The sequence below is a fragment of the Artemia franciscana genome, chromosome 6, assembly GCF_032884065.1.
Source record: "Artemia franciscana chromosome 6, ASM3288406v1, whole genome shotgun sequence".
Lineage (NCBI taxonomy): Eukaryota > Metazoa > Arthropoda > Branchiopoda > Anostraca > Artemiidae > Artemia > Artemia franciscana.
In genome coordinates this window covers 40,292,912-40,315,877 of record NC_088868.1, presented here as the reverse complement: position 1 = coordinate 40,315,877, position 22,966 = coordinate 40,292,912, and the positions used below count along the sequence as shown (strand labels likewise).

General features: G+C 35.0%; 1 protein-coding gene across 1 annotated transcript in view; it reads left to right on the top strand.

The window, feature by feature from the left end:
- LOC136028567 (vacuolar protein-sorting-associated protein 36-like) overlaps positions 1 to 10,570 on the top strand; it is a 45,347-nt gene extending 34,777 nt beyond the window's left edge. Inside the window, 2 exon segments of the mRNA XM_065706414.1 lie at positions 5,006 to 5,218; positions 10,296 to 10,570. Of these exon segments, the coding sequence (XP_065562486.1) occupies positions 5,006 to 5,218; positions 10,296 to 10,466 (384 nt within the window). The 3' untranslated portion in view covers positions 10,467 to 10,570.
- Positions 10,571 to 22,966: the final 12,396 nt, after the last annotated feature.

Genomic DNA, 22,966 nt, shown 5'->3' with positions numbered 1-22,966 from the left:
CGCGTATATTCCAGAATGGGGCGGACATACGCTATGTATGCATACTTAATGCTCTCTGTGTTCGCACTGAACCTACACATACCGTTTAAATTCTGTAGATTAGCGCTTGCACTCTTAACCACGTTTTCGATATTCAATTCGATATCGATATTCGATTTCAATATGTGCGGCAAAGCTGAAATCATTGGAGAAAGTAACTCCAAGGATCTTGATACTGTTTATTAGAAGTTAATAAATCCTCTAAGTCAATGGACTTGAGACTTGCTGTTACCCGAAAGTTATTATTTGTTCAGTATAAATATAGTTATTTTTTTTTATTATCTATTATTTATTATTCATTATTTATTATCATTTTTATAGGTTATATTTTTATATTTAGTTTTATGGCGTAGGTTTGTTTCTGTGTTTGTGTTGTTGCACTGGTGATTTCTTTTTTTCACTATAGTTTGTTTTAATTTTAATACTTTACAGTGCTTTTACAAAATATTAAAAATATTAATGGTTGGTCCATTCAAAAACAATCACAGGCCTGAAATATACTGCATCAAACATTAAATATTTATCATTAATTATTTAATTATTAAACATTAATTAAATATTGTTAGAATATCGAGTAAAATAAGGGACAAATGATTTGCAATATCTCTCGGTACTAGAAGTTGGGTAAGTAATTAACTGTTGACAATTCTTTTTTTATATGTCAGAGTCTATGACTGGTCCTTCAGTAGGGGGCTCCCAAGGCTGGGTAATAGACCATGATTAGTTGGAGAATTCAAATAATTTAGTCCAAATGGATATGTCAACTCATGTTTACGACTGTCAAGTTGAATTGTTTCACTGCATCATCATATGTTGAGTAGTTTTGTCGAAGTATAATTTTTACAGCTCTTTTTTGTATCATCTCAAGTTTATCTAACCCGGACGTCGAGCTTGACATGCATACTGAAGAGAAGGTCTAACATAGCTGCAGTATACAGATTTTCATACCCCCAGTTGGGATACCTAATCTTTTCAAGTTGGAAAATGAATGTAAACGTGAGGCGCCTTTTTTATTCAGATAGTCACCGTGCGAGTTCTATCTTAAATCTTCGTCTGAAAGTACTCCAAGTATTTTAACAGTTTGCTTTGTCGGCAGTAGGGAATTAAAAGAAGAGAATGACTGTTGGTTTTTAGGAAGGAAAAATTCATGTAACCACGGTCAAGGAAAAAGTAAGGGTAAAACTGACTAAACGTCAGGTTTACCTAATTACCTAATTAGCCTAATTTAGTTCCTAATTTAGCTTTTAGATCATTAAAAATTCTCGTCAAGTCAGACTGTTCGGTAGTCGAAGGGCTTAGTCGCAGTGATAAGACAGTTAAATCATTAGCAAATTAACAATGACGAATTGTTGCTAAAATATGGTTAAAAACAATAAGAAAAGAAAGTGGGTCTAATTTAGTCCCTTGTGGCGAACCGCAAAAATATCTAAAATCCAGATGGCTTATGATTAGAGAGTTGAAAATACTGAGATCTTTTAAAAAGAAAGCTAGCAAGCATGTGTGCAAGGAATGCATGGGCACTCATAATCTTAGCTTCTTTGACTACTACGTCATGGTCAAGACTATCAAAAGCCTTAACTATGTCGGCAAATAATGCATCAACATAAGCCCCATTTTTTTCTAAAACAATTCAACCAAATAATGAACAGTACTTTGCCCTAGTCTAAATCCAGATTGTTGGGAATATATATTATATTTTATGTCCTCAAATAAAAAATAAAACTTTCAAACACTTTTGAAGGAGCCGGTGTTTTTTAAATCGGCCTCATTTCAGTAATATCCTTAGGAGTCTTACACTTGGAGATTGGGGCAACACACCCTTGTTTAAAAACACTAGGGAAAACTCGGGTTAAAAATAAAATAAAACATAAAACTGCTGCAGTAGATGCCGCAAACTGACGCAGTTAAAAATTGCCGCAGTAAATGCAAGATTAACTAACTTAATAATCAGTTTAATTGGTATCTCACCAGGGTAACTAGATTTACGAGAAAGTGTCTTCAACTTTTTAGCAACTGAACTAATCTCTAGGGTAGGAGGGTAGGAAAATTTGAAACTGAGTCATTAGGTGATAAGATCGTTAGTCGGGGATGAATTTTACAAATTGATGGAAAAAAATCAACAATTTCACTGGGTAGCAGAGGTTTACCATTATCCTTTCTCACTTTAAAATTGGTTACTTTTTTTTGATAATGTTCTGAACTGTATCATGGAACTTTCTTGGGTTGGATTTTATATATTTTGCGTATTATTTTAGAACCATACTGCATACGTGAACATCTTATTTTATAAACAATTGTATATCTTAATCTTTTGAAATCTTCCTCAGGTCCAGTTAATTTTTTTTGCACCTGACTAAAAATATGTGAATTAAGAAATTAAACAAATGCTACAACGTAAAATAGACTTAATTGAAAAAGGGAAGAAAAAGAAACAGCAAAAGATAAACAAAAGCAAACAAAATTAAATGTAAAATTAATTAGTGACAGGGAGACTATTATAAAAAGAAAGTAGATAATCTCCTCGAATCCAAGCCCTCGAATTTCTTCTGTAAAGTGAAATACCTAACTGTAAGACGCCCGCATCTAGTTATTTCATGGAGAAATCATGAGAGAAGAGAGCGAACGACATAAACTCTCATTTAGCTTCTACTGTACAGTCATCCGCCACTACCTCCTGAAAAGCCACCTTCATTTTTCAATGAAACACCATTGTTTATATTAATTTTTGTTACGTTTTTACGAGTCGGACAAACATTTCGGGGGAGGTTCAAGACCCCTAACCCCCCGCCCCTTTACTGGCTTTTGTCTATGTCACTGAAATATCCAGAGTTTTTTATCGTTGTTTTTCACTGTCAATAAAAGGATTTATCCCTATTTCAGCTGTTATTTCTATGTCCTGGAAAGGCAGTGTGGTGTTTGAATATACCTATGAAACACCATCCGAAAATTCACAGCAAAATTTAAATCTTGATAAAGAAAATTTAGTAAAGAGTTATCGCTCCCTCTTCATATTAGGTACAATAATATCACCAAAACCGGATATCTTCCAAAAATGCGGAAGATTGGATTCATCACTCCTATTCCAAAAAAAACTGATGATTCCTCTTGTGTGAGATAAATTTTCCTTTTCTTTATTGGTTTTCTGCGGTATCCCGCAAGGAACAGTGATCAGTCCTTTATGCTTCCTCGTAATGACTAATGAAATAATGGTCGGTCTAGACTTAAGATGGAAATATGTAGATGATCTTTCGCTAGCTGAAGTAGTATGCAGCAAAACTGAATATGGCAATAAAAAAAAAGAAATGCAGTAATGGGATTTCCATTTCCTACGAAAAGCCACCCTGAATTTAAACCACCCCCTAGGCCCAAACATCTTCAAGAACCGCACTGCTCTACTTGGGGTACCGATTTCTTCCGACCTTACTTGGCATGAAAATAGAAGATTGATTGTAAAAAAAAAGAAAATCGGTGCTATCTAAATGCTGAAAACCCTAAAGAAATTTCGGACTCCAAAGAATAAACTAAACTTAATTTTCTGTCTTTTTATCTGCCCACTTTCAGAATATTCATGTCCTGTTTGTCATTTCTCTCTAAAAGAAATTGAACGGGTTCACAAGAGATCACTGCAAACCATCTATAGAATTTTCCCGTTGCTTTACTCTTATTATCGTAAAGCGTTTAAATTTGATCCCCTTTATGTCCTTGGTGATAAACTGTGCATGAAGTTTGGCTCAATGCTCCTCCCCCATCCGGAACTTAATCGCAACACATCGTCCGCACAGGTGACATTGTCGTGTTACTGATATACATAAATTGAAATTTAATTTCTCTGTGTCTTAGATTATCAACTCCAATATAAGCCATTAGATCAGCGTTTAGAGCAACAATGGACGGTCTTCAGTTGGACAGATCAAATAGTGAGAAATTGATGATTAGGCAAGCCAATGGTTAGGCCGATAGTATCCCTAGGTACGCCTAGGGATAGTATCCCTAGGAACGACTAAGAGTATTTAGTTGAACTTTTTGGGGAATATTCAACTAAATCTAAAGACATAATGGGTATCAAGGTTGTCAAAGTGGCCTTTCCAGAATATCTAAGAGTTTTAAGTTTAAATTACAATGTGAATGTACTAAACACTATGTGGGGGTATCTGAAATCCCCCAAGCAAGTTATTGAATCGCAACATTAGAAGTTCTAATCTCCTTTCTAACAGTGTAAAAAAGATAGTCAAAAGGGCAAGTAGTGCCATCCTGATCCCAGGAGTTTCCCGTTGCTTTCCTCTTTTATCTTAAAGCGTCCCATCAACAAGAACTTCATCTCACCTTCCTTTGTCCCTCTTAGAGGCTAACCTCTCAGGGATCTTAGGGGGGCTTAGTTCTAAAATTAACACCGGTTATTTCTAAGTCTAAGTCACATTGCTATTTGCGAAACTTTGTGCCGAGTTTTGTTCTTGTTTTCAATAGTTCGTGACTTTTAAAAGTTATTCTTATAGTTGATTAATTTTAATTATTATTGTATCTTTCTTAATTTTGACTGAAATTTATAGTTGCGAGTGACCTTTTTTTTTTTTTTACTTAAAGATACTATGTCTGGGTGATTCCTAATGAAAGTATATCCTGTTTTCAATAAATGATCTGATTTGTTTTTAGCTATTTTTTTAGCTGATTTTTTGCCAATGTGTTTCTCTTTAAATTTGGCGTCCACTACTACTAAATCTGCATAACTGACTATGAAGATCTTTTTTCATTAAAAATTGAAATCCTGATTTTACCGAACTTTTTAAGATATATATTGTTAGGTAATTTTCTACTTGAGGAAATCTAATATTCTGATTTCATAGCATACTATAATTTACTGACGCCCAAGAAGAGCAACTAAGATGGTCGATTTATTTATGTTGTAAATACCTTTTTTAGTTTGTTCATTGTTGCGTGAGTAAAAATAGTGAAATTTAATGATTTACAGGAAGCTGGTGGACTTCTCTCTTTGGCTGAGGCCTATTGTCGAATAAACCGGGCTAGAGGGCTAGTTCTTGTTTCCCCAGAAGATTTGTTGAAAGCCTGCAAGACGCTTGGACCCGATAGAAAACTCCAACTGTACCTTTTTCCAACAGGCGTTTATGCACTTCAGTCAAAAGATTTAGAAACTGGCAGTTTGGATAATGAAACTCTGACTACTGTAAGTATAGCACAATTATACTGTTTTCATGGAGGATTCCAAAACTGTTTTCATGGAGGATTGCCTGTCCTCTCGAAAGTCTTTGGAAAAACTACGTATCGCAGCTATTACGCCTAAGCACTTTATATAGAAAGATATCAGATTAAGATATCAAGATATCAAAGATATCAGAAAGATATCAGACCCGAGCACTTTATATAGAAAAAAGTATCGCAGATAAGGGTTCTTTTGATCGGAAATTGAAAGGGCTAGTACCCTTTTTAATAGTCTATAGTGATTAAAGGGCAATCAGAACCCCGCCCATAATTTCTTCAAATATATACAATCAAAATTTTTAGATAGACATTTTGTCCAACGTAATTCAAAGGTTATGAAATTATGTCTTTGATGATGATAATCCCCTACAGCCTTCAGAGCAAGGGTTCAAAGTTATGCCCTTGGGACATATATGGTTTCTATAGAAAGGATGGTCTTTCTGATATCTTTGATATTTAAATATAGATTTAAATATCAGATACAACCTAAAGGCTATATCTGATATTTTGACACTTCCAAAGTAATTGCGAAAAAACATTTGCTAAGCTGTTCAAAAGGGAGGATCAAAAGTTTGCGAAAAACGGTTTGCTAAGCTGTTCTCAAAGGGAGCATCAGCATTTTACAAAAAAAGAACATTTGCTAATCCATCCTGAAAGGGAGGAAGGAATTTGCGAAAACCGTTTGCTAATCTGTTCTATAGGAAGGATCGGCAGCTGACGAAAAACCGTTTGCTAAGCTGTTTTTCAAAGGGAGGGTCAGTAGTTTTTGAAAAACTACTACTAAATTCTCCTTAAAGGCTATATTACTTTGTTATATTAATACTTTGCTATATAATAAGCAGTTTGCGAAAATCCTTTGCTAATTTGTTCTATAGTAAGGATCGGCAATTTTCGAAAAACTGTTTGCTAAGCTGTTCTCAAAGGGAGGGTTAGTATTTTTCGAAAAACCACTGCTAAACTCTCCTTAAAGGCTATATTACTCTGCTATATTACATTGCTATATTACTTGCTTAGCTCTCCTTAAGGAGAGGATCGGCAGGGTAATATAGATCAGGAGGATCGAAGTGGGATTGAACATAGATTGCCCCACCGATCTTCCTTCTGAAGGAGCTCAGCAAAGGGTTTTCGCAGTTATTTCAAAAGTTTGAAAACGTCAGATACGTTCTTTTGACGTACCAGCGACGATGTGAGAAATTCTTTGAAGAAATTGCCGCGTTAAAAAGTGAATTTCAGTGCTTGATTTCATTGGTTTGTATTCGTAAGCGCTGCATCTGTTCCTTTCTTAAGAAAATTGCTAAACAGTTTATACGCACTTTTTGTCAGGGGTGGATTATAGGGGGGAGAGAGATAAAAACTGCTGGCAGCTTCTTAAATTTTATGTAAGTCAAGCTGCTTGGTAAAACCCAAGGAAGGAATTTTTTTGTAGAAGCAGGTGTTTCCTTAATTCATAACCCAAAGTATCAACAGGAGTATCAAACTATCAAACAGGGTATCAGAGTGTCAAACAGGAGCTTATGCCCTTAAGTCAAAAGATTTGGAAACTGGTAGTTTGGAAGATGAAACTACGACTAGCCGTTTACCCTTGCAATTTCAGTCAATATTGTTGTTCAACTAACATTAAATTAAATGTTTTATTAGTCAAGTAAATGTCTAAGTACATAAATTGAAACAATTGCCTTACCTGACAATCATTCCAGAATGACTTTTTGACGTACCCCCTTTTTGATCCCCATTTTGACTTTAGCCGCTTGTTTGCCTCTCATTCTAAGCAAATAACCGGTCATATGTCAATTCTAAATTCTTGGTTCAACCTACCTAAGAACATAGGTAAGTGTCCCTTTACCTCTCATTCCAGGCAATATAATGGTCCTATGTCAATTTTAAATTCTTGGTCAACCTGCCTGACACTCTATGCAGGCGGGACTTGCTAAAAGATAACAAACCGTGTATTGGTCCAATAAGAGAGGCACCCGCATACTTCTGCCGTATACCCAAGCCAAATTAATCTAACACTTCAAAAACTATAGGTTCTATCACTGTCTTAGCTCTATGACTATCTACCTTGGTTCTACTGCCGTAGCAATGACGCATGGACGGATAAAAGATAGATATATCTATTAACAAATGAACTAACTTCCTTTTTACACAATCCTAATCCTAATAATCCTAAAGGGGATTAATGCCAGAGTTGCCTCTCTCTCAATTGAACTATCTGTCTTGGCTTTTTCTACAATTAGCCATGACTCGATGCCCAAAACTATTCCATTTTAATTCAAAAATCCACGGACAAGAAAATCCGATAGGTTGAACTTGAAAATGTACCTGTCTGCGCTTTTAAACCCATTCCTGTAGAAAAATCTGCTGATTCTAAAATATTTCTCCTCACCAATCTCCCATTGGCGTCAATTCAAGAAAATTTAGGGAGGGGTTAAGATATATTCTTCAAAATTTGGAATATGGAGTATATTTGTCATTCGTTTAAAGTACGCACCATTAAACCTATTTTTCAAAATATAGTGAGGGGGATCTAGGGGAACACTGGGAAAGGCCATTTATGCTTCCTAACCATATTTCTTTAATTGTTTATGCAATGACAAAATATTTACGACTGAATAAAAAAAAATTTTATTCAGGGGACTGTCTATAATTTAGACTTATCCTTTTTTGATGGTTAATGCGATTATCTATCAATAAACCAAACAGTTTTTTCCCTTTCTGGATTTTTCCTTTCTAAAACCGCTTATCTCTGCTTTTAAATTATTTTCTCATAAATTACTTTTAAAATGTTTTCTTTTCGTCTGATTTTTCACTTGAAGTTTTTTTCCCGTCAAATATTATTGTTCCCAGTGTTTTAATGATTCAGCAGTCTTCTTTTGATTCAGCAGTCTTTTTTTGATTCAGCAGTCTGATCAAAATCTTCTGATCAAAAGCAGTCTGATCAAAATCGACTGATCAAAAGCGGTCTGATCAAAATCTGATCAAAATCTTCTTTTGATTCAGCAGTCTTTTTTTGATTCAGCAGTCTGATCAAAATCTTCTGATCAAAAGTAGTCTGATCAAAATCGACTGATCAAAAGCAGTCTGATCAAAATATGATCAAAATCTTCTTTTGATTCAGCAGTCTTCCAATGATTCAGGAGTCTTATTTTCACACGTTAAATTACGAAGTTTTATTACGTAAATTCGTTCCGAGGCCACACTGACTATATGCTATTCTTTCATATTATTTTATTCAATTTATAATACTTAGTATTACCAATATTTTAATTTCATCATTTTATTCTTTATTTGTTCTTTTCAAACGTTGAGTATGTTCTTTCAATTTTGTCACAAAATCTAAGTCTGTCCTCTAAGAGGGGGGGGGGGACTGTCTATAATTTAAACCTGTCTTGTTCTCGCTTTAAAGCTAATTAATTATTAAAGTTGAAGGTACGGCATGTTCTTGAAGAAAAAAAGATAAAAAACGCGAATTTTGCTGATTTTCTTTAAAAGTGCCTGGATTCGCCATTTCCCTGGTGTCCTGAACCTGGGGAAGGTGGTATATCGGACGACTGTTCCTAAAAGAAGGAAACATGAAAAATTGCTTTTTTAGGCAATTATTTTTTACTATTAATTATTTTTAATTTATTTTTATAATATTTTTACAAAATATTTTTCATTTGTTATTTATTTTTGAAGGAGTACTTTGAACCAGGCATGGGGAAGAAGGAATTTTCCGCGCCATTCTATTTGTAGATACGGACGTCAAGTTTACAAAGTTAAACAAAATACTATTTTAGTATTTTACTATACTAATACTATTTTACTAATACTATTTTTTTCTGTATTTTCTGATTTAGATAATTACTGTATTATTTGTATTTGTTTAAATTAAATAGCTGTCATAACACTCAAAAATATACGCTAAATTATTTTACTTTTTCAATCACAAAGAAAAGAGAAGAAAAAAAATAACACTTTCGTTCTAAACCACTCTGGGAAACACTTCCAGAGTACAAATCACTATTTCCTGAATTTAAACTTCCGCTTTTTTAGCTAATTGTCATTTTTGGTTTTATTATTGCTACAATATGTATAACCGTACAAAGATCCAATACCGTGTCGGGATTTGTTGTTCTTGCTATTTTTTTCTCACGGTAGTTTTTAATAAAACCTAAAATTCAGGGACAAGACATATCCAAGATTGCGGCTGGTCATAAGATTTTTTCATGGCAGGATAAATGAATAATTTTAAAAGTTTAACTCTATATCTAGAACAGAAGGGGAGAGATCTTCAGACTCCCTTTGTTAACTGAATTTCCCTTAAGGTCTTTATTAAATGTTAAATTGTATATAAAATTTATGAGTGGTAACTTCTTTCTTCTTCTTTTTTTTCGTTTTGTTAGTTACTTGTTTGTGTCTAAGTATCCAGATCTTTTATTCTTGGCTTTTCCTAGAGGGGATTGGGGAGAGGGGGAGGGTAAATTTGTACATCTACTTTCTGGACAGATATTTCAAAAGGACCTTATAAAGGTTAAATGCATTATATATTTATCAATAGACGTCCTTTGTGGACAGGCATTTCCAGAAGGACTTTGTAAATGTTAAAATCGCTTTATTTTTATTTTATATGTTTTTTTTTACCAAAGAGTATCTACAACTTCCAAGATTGGAAACTGGGCTAGTGTAAAAAAAAAAAAAAAAAAAAAAAAAAAAAAAAATCCCATCGTGATTTATCGTTTGGTGTTTTTTGGTATTTGAATAATGATACAAAAACAATGTAGTAATAATTATCAGATCATAGTATCTGAGAAAATAATTTTGAAGGTTGAAAAAATGCAAAGAAACGTCAAACACTAGATGGTGTTGGTGATTTTCTAGACACTAGCGCTACTTTCCACTCATATAAGTTGCCCAGACTCTTGGTCTTTAGGTTTTTAGCTATGCATATCCAGATCTTTTTTTAATTTTCCTGAAGGAGAGGGATGTCTTCAACCCCTCTTTATGGACGTGTATTTCCAAAAGGGCCTTGTAATACTGTTTCTTTTTTATTCTTTTTATAGCTGGAAAAAGAAGGACCTCAGAGCGTTGAGTCTTTTGCTATTATTCTAAGGATTTCTGTGATACTTGCTAGAGAAAGATTGCTATCTGCTGAGCGGATTGGGAAAGTTTGTCGTGACGAGTCAGTGGAAGGCCTGAAATTCTATCCCAACTTATTCCTGATAAATTCTTAAAATACCGTTATACTTCAGCCGGTTCTTATAATTTTTTTCTGATCCTGTTAGTAATTGAAATATTTTGTGCTAACATTTGAATTATACCAGGTTATATAAACTGAGACCTTGTTTACTTTGTAATTAACTTTTTTTGTTCGTGGTTCAGCAAAGAGAGGTCTTGTATGACGTTTAAGTATTACCTTTAGTATTGCTTGCCGTGTAATCTGTTACATATTCACGTGATATCTACTTAATAAGTGGGGTAACCATCTTCAGCGATTGATCAGTATTTCATTTTACCGCATATTTTTTAGATTATTTTTTTCGCTTCTTAGTTAGATTTTTTCTGGAATAAAGTCAAAGAACTAGACTAACTAAGAAATTTACACATTCACTGTACAAGGAGGATTTCAGGCATATTTAAGGGTTTTTTTATTTAGGGGTGTTTACTACCCCTTACTAGGGGACAGGGAAGGGTAATTACCTCTTCAGGATTTGTTTTGTCCCTTAACACTAAATATAGCCCCAGATTATCCTTTATCCTGTCCAACAGTTTAAAGCATTAACACTTTTATTATGATTATTTTGTTTCTGCAATAGACTGTGTTATCAATGCAGTACAAATTGCCCTCTATTCACTTTGCCTTAACTCTACCATTTATTAGTTTTGATAGTCCCTCTATTTTTTATTGCAGATGAGTTTGCCCCCTTCACGATTTTTTTCTGAATCTGTACTAGTAAAAATAATCATAATTTATTGATGACCAAATACATAGAGTATTGGATACTTATAAGTGTGGTAAGTGGCGCCAATGTGGAAAAGATTAAAACATCAATTATTAATAACCAATTATTATATTATTAGATAGATGGATAGATAGATAATTTTTTATTTGCAACAATTACATAAATAAATATGAAAAACCAATGCACATGCCTGGTGGCATACTTTAGCACTGACAAAATAAAAATAAATCAAGCCAAAGTAAATACAATATGCTGATGCCTATAGCATCAGCATAAAAATACAAAAAAAAATAAACAAAAAATAATTCCCTGCAACATATTAAACACAAATCACATAATCATTTGTTATTTATTTAAATATTTGAAAACCCGTCATAACTTACATATAAATCTGTCATACCTTTAATCCTCGCACCCAATAATTTTGACAAATTTCAACTTAGCGATTATGTTTTGCAATTTTTTTAATAAATAGTAGGTTCATAATTTCAGAAAAAATTATTTTCATCACTGCGTCGTTAATTTTTTATAAAAATAATTTTAGAAACTCTCCCTTATTGCTACATTCTTGTACTTATACTTGAATTGAGTCCCAAATTTTTGATCCAGCATGACGGATGCTAAAACCCGCTCAAGACAGGACAAAATTCACACGAAAAATCTGAACGATGGGTGGTTTAATAATTATGAAATTGGGAATTAGTTGAAAAAATACCAGAGAAATTTGAAGGTAAACTATTGTATAAATAATCATAACAAATATTAGAAATAGAAATTGTATGAAGTTGATCCAAAGAATATATTCCTGAATTCCCATATAAGTGTCTAACTGAAGATCTTGCTTAACCCAAACATGAAACGATATATTTCAAGCTAAAAAAAATGATTCAATAAATCAAATCACTGGTCCCCACAAAGGCTTCATGGCCTGTATCAGGCAAGAAACTTTTAAGCATTAAAAAATTTGAACATTTAACTGTTAAATATTGCAACACATACATTTAAAATATTAACTCATAAAAAAGAAAGAGAGAGAGATTACATTTTGGTTTATTTTGACCTGCAGCTAAAATTGAAAGTCATTTCCTGTTGTAGACCTTAGAAATGCTTGAAAACTATTGTAGTTGAGTAAAACAACAAAGAAAAAGGCTTATCATCGGTATTGGACCAAAAAAGATATTTTTGGCACAAAAATGTTCACTTGACTTACTTGACTTGGGTCAAGTGAACAAAATGTTCAGAAACATTCTCAAATGTTACAGAAAAAAATTCAAAAATATTTTGGAAAAATAAGATATCCAAAGCTGGACGAAATTGGCTGTGCTTAAATACCCTTTTTTTCAAAAAAAGAAGGAGAATTTCGAATTTCAATATATGAAAAATTTTCTGGATTGAAAGGTCTTTCTTATTAATTCAAAACCAAAAATGACATCCGAGCTTAAAAATCACATCTTTTAGTACCTCAATTTCGCTCTAAGTGAGGTCAGAGGGGATGGAACCTCGAAATTTTAATTTGTGCAGTATTTGCACACAATTGAACTCCAAAATGTTCGTTAAAATTCGCTAAATAACACGTCGAAAAGTTCGAAATAGTACTTTGTAAGATTGACTTTGAAGAAATAAGAAATAACGGAAAAGAAGGGGAAAATTTTGAGTTCTGTAGTAATTTGTGGATTTAAATGTCGCTTGCAATCAATTCCATTCTGGGGAAGGTGAAAATGATTTCAATTAAAAGAAAGATCTCCTTATTTTGTACCTATGGGAGCAATATTTGTGAGCTGGGGATACCCATTGACTGCAAATCCAAGCAGCTACCAGAAAGTGTCTTTGGCTCGAGATTTTTAAACCCAAATCGAGATTAATTAGTAATCGTATGGTTTTAAAACCAGTAGCGTAGATTCATAAGAATGTTAAAAGGGGGTGGGGGTGTCAAATTAAATTTTTTAATTTTAGGGGGGGGAGCAATTATGTACTTCACTTTTTCTACTGAAAAAACACCAAAAATGTTATTCTTCGAAATCTAAGGAAGAAAAATATCCCCTGTCTGCATGCCAGGAAACGTGACGAAAAAATGAGCCTAAATCTTCTTGACTACACCAAAGAAAAGTTTACGAGCAATTCGATATTACAGCTATAGCTTATGAAGATATGTCTCAAATTAAAAATATTTATTAATCACCGCTTAACTTTTTTGAAATTCTCACAAATTTGTTTTCAACATTAATTTTTAATTTTAAGTTAATTATTACGATTTATTATTATGGAAGAACCTACAAAACTAAGTCGAGACTCAGGCCACAAAGGCTCTTTACCTCTTACGCTCCGTTCCCCAGAAAATAAAACTAAGGCACCAATACCTGCCGGGCTATTGGTGCCTCTTCGCACGTGGCATTTTTAAAAGAGCTTCCCTAGCTCTTTTTGCGCTCTATAGAAGAGCTTTCTTTTCTAGCGTCAAGGGTCTTAACATTTCCCCCCACCCCCTTAGTTTCAGACTGGCTTGAACAGGTAACACTCGTCCCTTAAAGGAAACGAGAGTGTCATTCACCACTTTCAGCCAATAAGCGGCAAGCTGAAGTTGGTCCCGACAACCAGCATTAGCAGGGGAGCTCTTTTTTCCTACCTCGGAGGGATCCTCAATGGATCCTATTTTGTGTCACTGTCGGCACTTCATATGAACAGAAGGATCGACATCCCCCTCCAGGTATGATTTTGGCAGCCATTACTGATCTGAATCCATCCAATATCAGTAGTGCATTGCATAAAACACCCTTCCTCATGGCTAGATACTGGGCCGGCACACGCAGACTGTGACTGAGATTAGCAGCAGCGAGCCCTATTTGTGCTTACGGGAAGGCACCATGGCGTGAAGGCATCAGGGGCAGCACTGAAAGGTTGTCACTGCCAACCATTCTTGAATAAGTGTCACTTGGCGATTCTTCTTACCTTAGACCTTAAGTCCTCCAGGACCAGAGGTGACACATAGAGCATCAACGAAGCATCACCAGACGTCTCGGAGTGGCGATTCTTCTACATTTGAAGAATTATTTTAAAACGCTTTTTGTAATTTTTAGCCACTATCGGCTGTGGTGCACTCTTTACTAGGTCACAGCTAGTTCTGCAACTCTAAAAGAGGATTAGAGCGAGTAAATCTCCCTGCAATCATTTCTTTCGAACTTGTCTTCTTTCCTTTTGCTTCTTATTCTAGGGAGAAAACATAGGTAAATGGTTGGCTTATGGCGCATTAGGCCTTAAATTTTTAGTGGCCTAGCACTATAAAATTTATCAGAAAAAGATTAATAATACCTTCTATGGAACTATTTCCACTCGTATTGAGAAGTCACTACAATATTATTGTCCAGGATTTTATTGTATATATATTCCCTCTGTCTCGGTCGTCATTTGTGTCTCGGTCTGTAATTTCTCTTTGAGTGTTTTTTCTTTTTAGTTTTTTTTTTAGTTTTTTACCTTTTTTCTTTTTTCAGTTTTCTTTTTCTTCTTTATTTTTCAGCGTCACTATGAAGTACATATCGACGAACCTTTGTTTTTTTAACTTAAATCTGGTAGGCATTGATGACCTTATCCAAGTCAAAATCCCAAACCCAATCATCATCGCTATCATTTTCAGTTTTGATATGTTTTGACTCTCGCTGTCCAGGTGGATTTTCATCTAACTGCGCGGTTTTGCGTTCTTTAGCCGCTAGCCTGTTTTCTTGCTGTTCTTGTGATTCCCCGGCACGCTTTCTTTTCTTACTTTCTCTATCAGCTGCAAGCCTGTTTTCTTGCTGTTCTTGTGATTCCTCGGAACGCTTTCTTTTCTTACTTTCTCTATCAGCAGCAAGTTTTTTGGCATAAACTCTTTGAGCAGCTTCCTCGGCTGTTGCCATTGTAGGTTCTTCAGTCATTTTACAATTAAACATTTTCCCGTGAACAAATGTCTTAAATACCGTTAATGACGCCACCGTCATAGCAAAAATGACGACAACTAACTTCATGACGTCAGTCGACACAGAACCATGACGTCACCTGACAGACAGACAGACACACAGACAGACAACTTATTTTTATATATATAGATTTCGGCTGTATTAAGTCAATAAAAGGCGTTTTGGATTACCCTTTGTAAAACTAAAGTTACAACTCCCTCAGACTAGACAGGCTGTATCGATGGGTCAAATTCACTCTTTTATTTTGTCTGGTTTTAATAATTTTTGAGATTTCAGTTTTTTCTGGAATGTGTGCAATCATTTTTTCTGGCTCACAGCACCAATTGGGGAGGCTTTGATGCAAAAATTGAATTTATGAATTTTGGATGCCTAGAAAAATGTTCTAAGTGCAAACAACTGGTCCAAAGCCTGAAACCTTATATTGCTAGATAGATACTATCTAGTATCTATCTAGATATATACTATCTAGATATTTGACTAGATAGATACTAAAATAGAAAAATTATACTTAGACTCGAGGAGATAACAAAACACAAGATATCTCATAAAAATGGTATCGATCAACTAGATAATCGAAAAACAGGCTTAAAGGCAGGAGCCTAATATCGTCGAAATCCTGGGGGGGGGGGCGAAGTTCGAGCCAATTTTCTCAAGTAACGTGGAAATGACAGTAAAAGCTAAAAAAAGATAAGGCATTTGGTACCATAAAGGTACAATTGATTGCTTTAAAAGTACTATAAAGTTAACTTTATAGTACTATATAAAGGTAACTTATGGTACTATAAAGGTAAATACGTACTAAAAAACTTATCTGTTTCTGTTATTGTTTGAAATATGCAGGTTTATCTTAGTTTTGACAAGTTTTTCAGAGATTAAGGATTCCTATTTCAGCTGAGGGGGAGTGGGGTCTGGGGAAAACCGAAGTCTGGGAGGGGAGCTGCCCCTTGTCCCATAGCAAATTACGCGGCTACTTAAATGACTAATTTAGTCTGCTTCAAACATATTTGCTGGTTACACGGAAGAAAAAGCGATAGGGCTTGCCCAAACACAACCTGTATACTTAACTAAATGCTCTTGCTTGGCAACTTCTCCAGCGAAGAAGGAACGAGGCGTCAGCGCCGTTAGTCGTCTCCAAAGTAATCTGTCCTGGGCAAAAGTTGGAACTTCATCGGGGTCGATATTCCCGGTAGCGAATTGAGCGCAGATGACGTCCGCCCATCTTGTGCGTGGTCTACCTCTGGGACATTTCCAGCCATATGCAGTTGAACCAAAGTCGAAGATGTGGCAGGTAGGTGTTTGAGTGGGCAGGCGAACTAGATGACCCTGCCAGCGCAGTGAGCGAAACCCGAGCTACTCAGACAGGGGTGGCAATTTAAAAGATCGAAGCCTTCTTATCGGCAATTTTTCGCCCTGTCTTTTAATGAACATGAAACTATTATAAATAAACTACGGTCTATATTCCCCTTCCTATCTATCTGTACTAATTATCTATGGGGGACTAGTTTAAAGAGAGATTATGCTCAATTCAGTAATACTTTAATTAAACGACAGGTTAACACCTTATATCTTTCAAACAATGACATTTAGCATAATCAACCCCAAACAAGTCTGAACCTTATTAACAAAGATCGAAATGAAATGAACGTCGGAAAGAGTCTACGTACTTCTGCTATATTAGCAGAGGAAAGATTCAAGCAATTTATCAAACCAAATAAAGTTTTTTTTACCTGTATTTAATTATGTTTGTTTCAACGTAGGGCATATGTAATTTTTTCTTTAGATAGATAGACTTTTATTTTGCTGCATTTTATTATAAAACCAACTGTATCCCTGCTGGTGCTTTTTTGAAGTGGGACTTACAAAGACTTCAGAGAAAAGTAAAGTAAAGGGACTTCAAAGAAAAGTAAAGAACTCCATCGAACCAAAAATGAGCAAAAATCAAATGTCCCGGTCGTCATTTACATTCCCTGTGTCCCTGTCGTTATTTGTGTCCTGGTGTCACATCTTCATGACGGCATAATGCTCAATCCTTGTAATGACGTCAGTCGACAAACATGACGTCAGTCGACACACAAACATGACGTCAGTCAACACACACACACAAACAAACAACTTATTTATATATATATAGATATGGAAGGGTTCGTATATGGAAATCAGTACTTCATCCTTTCCTCATCCCTCACTTTTTCGACGTTCGAGAAACATTGCACTTTTATGGCAATCAATTTTTTAAAATACTATTTAAAGATGGTGCCCTCCCCCCTTCTTCCCCTCTCTCACTTTTAAGGAAAAGGTTCATTTATTCTTGTATTTGTTGTTAGTACGCATTTTATTTATTGCATTTGTAAGAAAAATAGGTCATTTTAGTGGCGGTCTTTTCTTGTGGTTTTTTCCACTTTTTTATATTACTATTAGTCCTCTTTTACAATATCACAACAATATCGCTCTTTACTTTCAGTTAAAAAAAACTTGTTGTTTTATTTAATATCTGAACGTTTTTGAATTAATGCATGCTTAGATTCTGGCTCACCACACATGACTTATTAAAACAAAATTTGTATATTAATATTTTTTTTTTGCTAAATGGCTTTCTCATAGCTTTGATCGGATGATTTTTATAAAAAATGGGGATGGGGGAGGAAACCTAGTTGCCTTCCAATTTTTGGCTACTTAAAATTGCAACTAGATTTTTATTTTCTTGTAGGAACGTTTTTGTTAGTAATAAACATACGTACCTCAAAAATCAACTTACATAACGAGCTTCCATATTTTTGTGTTTTTATTACGCGTATAAGGGGTTTTGTTCCCTTGTCAATGCCTTGCTCTTAACAGTAAGGTTTGAATTTTATCCCAAATCCTTAAAAATGACCCTTGAATCACAAAGGCCGTAGAATAGATAGTTGAAATTACAAAAAATACCTTAGCGAAAAGAGCAAGCTATTGCGGAGGAGATGAACCACGTTATATACATAATATCTTATCTTCATTTTAAGTTTTGATGCTACTCATTACTTCCAGGTGAATTTTTTTTATTTATTTCTTTTCTCATTGTTTTTTTTAAATAATGCTAGAAAATCCTGCACCCCCTTCAGGGAAATTTTCTTCCCTCATGATAAATTGCTAAATGGAAATATCCTTCCACATAACCCCCCCCCCCCGCCGACCCAATTTCATCCTAACATGAAAAAGTTCCCCTGAAAACGTCTGTACACTTCATAATAACCATTACTTTATGTAAATAATGGTCAAAGTTTGTAACTTGCAGCCCCTTCCGCTGCTACTGTGGGGGATTAAGTCGTCCCCAAAGACATAGTAATTAGGTTTTCAACTAATTTGAACAGAATGGATATCTCAAAACTTTGATCCAGTGTCTTTGAGCAAAACTTGTGCGTGGGAGGGGGCCTAAGTGTCCTTCAATATTTTTGATCACTTAAAAAGGGTGCTGGAACTTAAAATTTTTGTTAGAATGAGCCCTCTCGTGATATTCTAGGAACACTGAGTTGATACAATTACCCCTGGGGAAAAAAGAAAAGAAAAAAAAACACCCATCTGTGATCTGTCTTTTGGCAAAAAATACAAAATTCCATATTTTTGTAGATAGGAGTTTGAAATTTTACAGAAGGGTTCTCTGATACGCTGAATCTGATGCTGTGATTTTTGATCACATTCTATGGCTTTTAGAGTCATAGAATGTGACTCTAAAAGTCATATTATGACTTTTAGAATATAAAAGTAATTCTAGAAAAACTATTTTGTAAAAGTCATTTTCTGACTTTTAGAAAATAGTTTTCTTCTATTTTCTAAAATAAGGCTTATTTTCTCAGGCTCGTAACTTTTGATGGGTAACACTAAACTTGATGAAATTTATACATTTAAAATTAGCATTAAAATATGATTGTTTTGAGGTAATATTGGTATCAAAATTCCGTTTTTTGATTCCGTCAAAATTCCGGTATCAAAGTGTTGGTTACTATACTATACTATAAATACTACGGTTACTATCGGATAGGATACGGCATTAGACTTTACAGTCCCTACTGGCGGTCCTGATTTCCGTTTCTTGGCACTTCAGCTAGGAAGTGCAATGGGAAGCTGGGGGCCAGCCATTCTGTGCTTTCGCACACTTTTCCTGTTTACCTTCCCCAGATTTCTCCAGGTACCCATTTAGAGCTGGGTCGACTCTGGCTAAGCTAACAGAGTCACGCCACTGACCCCTGTTCCAAACTGAAGAATAGGGTACACTGGGATTCGAACCCGCGTCCTCTCAGACAAAGGATCTCGAATCCAGCGCACCAACCCACTCGGCCAGGACACCACAGGGTTACTATCGGCTACTTACTGTAGTTTGTTACCACGAACAATTTCTGGACGTTTTTGAATTAATGCATGTTTTGATCTTTGCTCTCCGCATATAAATAATTAAAACGAAATTTGCATATTAATTTTTCTTTTTGGCTAAATGGCTTTCTCATAGTTTTGATCGGAAGATTTTGAGAAAAAAGGAGTGAGGGAGGAGGCCTAGTTGCCTTCCAATTTTTTGATTACTTAAAAAGGAAACTAGAACTTTTAATTTCTTACGAACGTTTTCATTAGTAAAAAATATACGTAAATTACGAATTAACTTACGTAACGAGCTTTTATATTCGTATGTTTTTATTACGTATATGAGGGGTTTCACCCCTCGTCGATACCTTGCTCTTTACACTAAAGCTTAAATTTTGTATCAATTCCTTAAGAATGACCTCTGAATCACAAAGGCCGTAGAATAAATAGTTGAAATTACTAAAAATACTTTAGCGTAGGGAGCGAGGCATTACGAGGAGGTAAACCCCTCATATGCGTAATAATTTCTGTCCGTTTCAAGTTTTAATGCTGATCCTCACTTTCAGTAGAAAACTTTTCATATTTATTTTTCAATTTTTTTAATGATGCTAGAAAATCCTGCATCCCCTTCATTGAAAGTCTCTTCCCCCTTGAGAAGCCCCTAACTCTCCCTAACCCTCTCATGTAATCCCCCTAACTCTCCCCCAAACCGAAAAATCCCCCTGAAAACGTCTGTACACTTCCCATTAACCATTACTATATGTAAACACAGGCCAAAGTTTGTAACTTGTAGCCTCTCCCAAGGGGACTGCGGGGGAGTAAGTCGTCCCCAAAGACATAGTTATTAGGTTTTTTGACTATGGTGAATAAATTGACTATCTCTGAATTTTGATCCGGTGACTGGGGAAAAAATGAGCGTGGGAGGGGGCCTAGGGGCCCTCCAATTTTATTGGCCACTTAAAAAGATCTCTAGAACTTTTAATTCCCGTTCGAATGAGTCCTCTCGCGACATTCTAGAACCACTGAGTCAATACGATCACTTCTGGAAAAAAAAGCAACAAAAAACAAATAAACACGCATCCGTGATTTGTCTTCTGGCAAAAAATGCGAAATTCCACATTTTTGTAGATAGGAGCTTGAAACTTCCGCAATAAGGTTCTCTGATACGCTGAATCTGATGGTGTCATCTGTGATGTTTTTGTTAAGATTATACGACTTTTAGGGGTTGTTTCTCCCTTTTTTTTTGTAAAATGAGGCAGATTTTCTCAGGCTCTTAACTTTCGAAGGGTAGAACTCAATTTAATAAAAAAAAACTTATATGTTTAAAATCAGCATTAAAATGCAATTCTTTTGATGTAGATATTAGTGTCAAAATTCCATTTTTTAGAGTTTCGGTTGCTATTTAGCCGGATCGCTCCGGCTCAAAATAGGGGGTGTTTCCTACCTATTTTGAGATTTAGAATATTGGAAGCTAAAGTGATAACAGAGGTCAAATAGGGTTTTGAAGCGTGGGCACTCTGAGAACGGAGGAAGATTTTGTACATGTTTTGAGGAGGAAACGCCTAAGGATTGTTTTGGAAACCCGACTGACTAAACATACTTCAACCAGTGAGTTGTAAGACAAGTCTGATTCAATCCCACTTTCTAGGGTTATAATGAGAGAAACGTTGAGATGACTAGGGCACACTCTGCAGATAAGGGATGACAGATTGCCAAAAATTTTCCCTATTGGCCCACTACCAAGGGCTAAACACAAAACAGGTCGTCCTTGGTTTGGGCGGGTGGATGTCATTAGTGAACATTAAAGAGAAATGGAAGCTTCCTAAGAGAATATGAAGAAGGAGGCTTTGAATTGAATGGAATGAATGAGCTGTATTGACCTCAATCGACTTGGTGTTGCAGTAAATTGTCAGCTGAGCACAAAAATAAAAGTTTTTAAATTGGCTCATATTTAGCATTAAGCAAAAGAATTTTCCTGTAAAAATTTTATTTATTGACAACTAATTTTGCAACTATGACAGGATGATATGTGCCAAAATAAGGTTAAAAATCGGCAGCAGTATATAAGAGTATTTAATTTAATGGACAAATATATACAGTCCCTATACATATTGAATAAAAAAAAGTTTAAAAAATAATAAATAAAAATTAAAAAACAATGTTTTTTTTAAAGTAAGGAGCGACATTAAAACTTAAAACGAACAGAAATTACTCTGTATATGAAATGGGTTGTCCCCTCCGCAATCCCTCGCTCTTTACGCTAAAGCTTTTAATTCTTTTAAAAAGTAGAATTGTGGCAAAGAGTCAAACTTTAGCGTAAAGAGCGAGGGATTGCGGAGGGGACAACCCGTTTTATATACTGAGTAATTTCTGTTCGTTTTAAATTTTAATGTCACTCCTTACTTTCAGCTAAAAAAATCAGTTTTTTTAAATTTAATTTCTGAACGTTTTTGAATTAATGCATGTTTGGTTTTGGCTCTCCTCACATAAATTATTAAAATGAAATTTGTATATTAATTCTTTTTTTTTTTGGCTAAATGGCTTTCTCTTAGTTTTGATCAGACGATTTTGAGAAATAAGGGGTGGAGAAGGAGGCCTAGTTGCCCTCCAATTTTTCGGTTACTTAAAAAAACCACTAGAACTTTTAATTTTTAACGAACGTTTTTATTAGTAAAAAATATATGCAACTTAAGAATTAAATTGCGTAACAAACTTTCATAATCTTATATTTTTATTATGTATACGAGGGGGTTTGTACCCTCGTTAATACCTCGCTCTTTACAATAAATCTTAAGTTTTGTCCCAATTCTTTAAGAATGACCCCTGAATCAGAAAGGCCGTAGAATAAATAGTTTAAATTACTAAAAATAATTTAGCATAAATAGCGAGGTATTTATCTCCTCCTAAATACCTCGCTCTTTATGCTAAAGTATTTTTAGAACCCCTCATATGCGTAATAATCTCTGTTCGTTTTAATTTTCAATGCTACTCCTTCCTTTCATTTGAAGAAAACCGTTTTCATGTTTATTTTTCATTGTTTTCTTACAGTAATGCTAGAAAATCCTGCGCCCTTTTCATTGAATTTTTCTTCCCCCATGACAGATTCCTCCAAGGAAAGATCCTCCAACATAGCCCCCTCCCCTCAGCCCACCCCTAAACAAAATAAAATCCCCCTGAAAACGTCTGTACACTTCCCAATAACCATTACTATATGTAAACACTGGTCAAAGTTTGTAACTTGCAGCCCCTCCCCCAGGGATTCTGGGGGAGTACGTCATCCCCAAAGACATAGTCATTATGGTTTTCGACTATGCTGAACAAAATGTCTATCTCAAAATTTTGATCTGTTGACTTTGGGAAAAAAAATGAGCGTGGGAGGGGGCCTAGATGCCCTCCAATTTTTTGGTCACTTAAAAAGGGCACTAGAACTTTTCATTTCCGTTAGAATGAGCCCTCTTGCGAAATTCTAGGACCACTTGATCGATACGATGAACCCTGGGA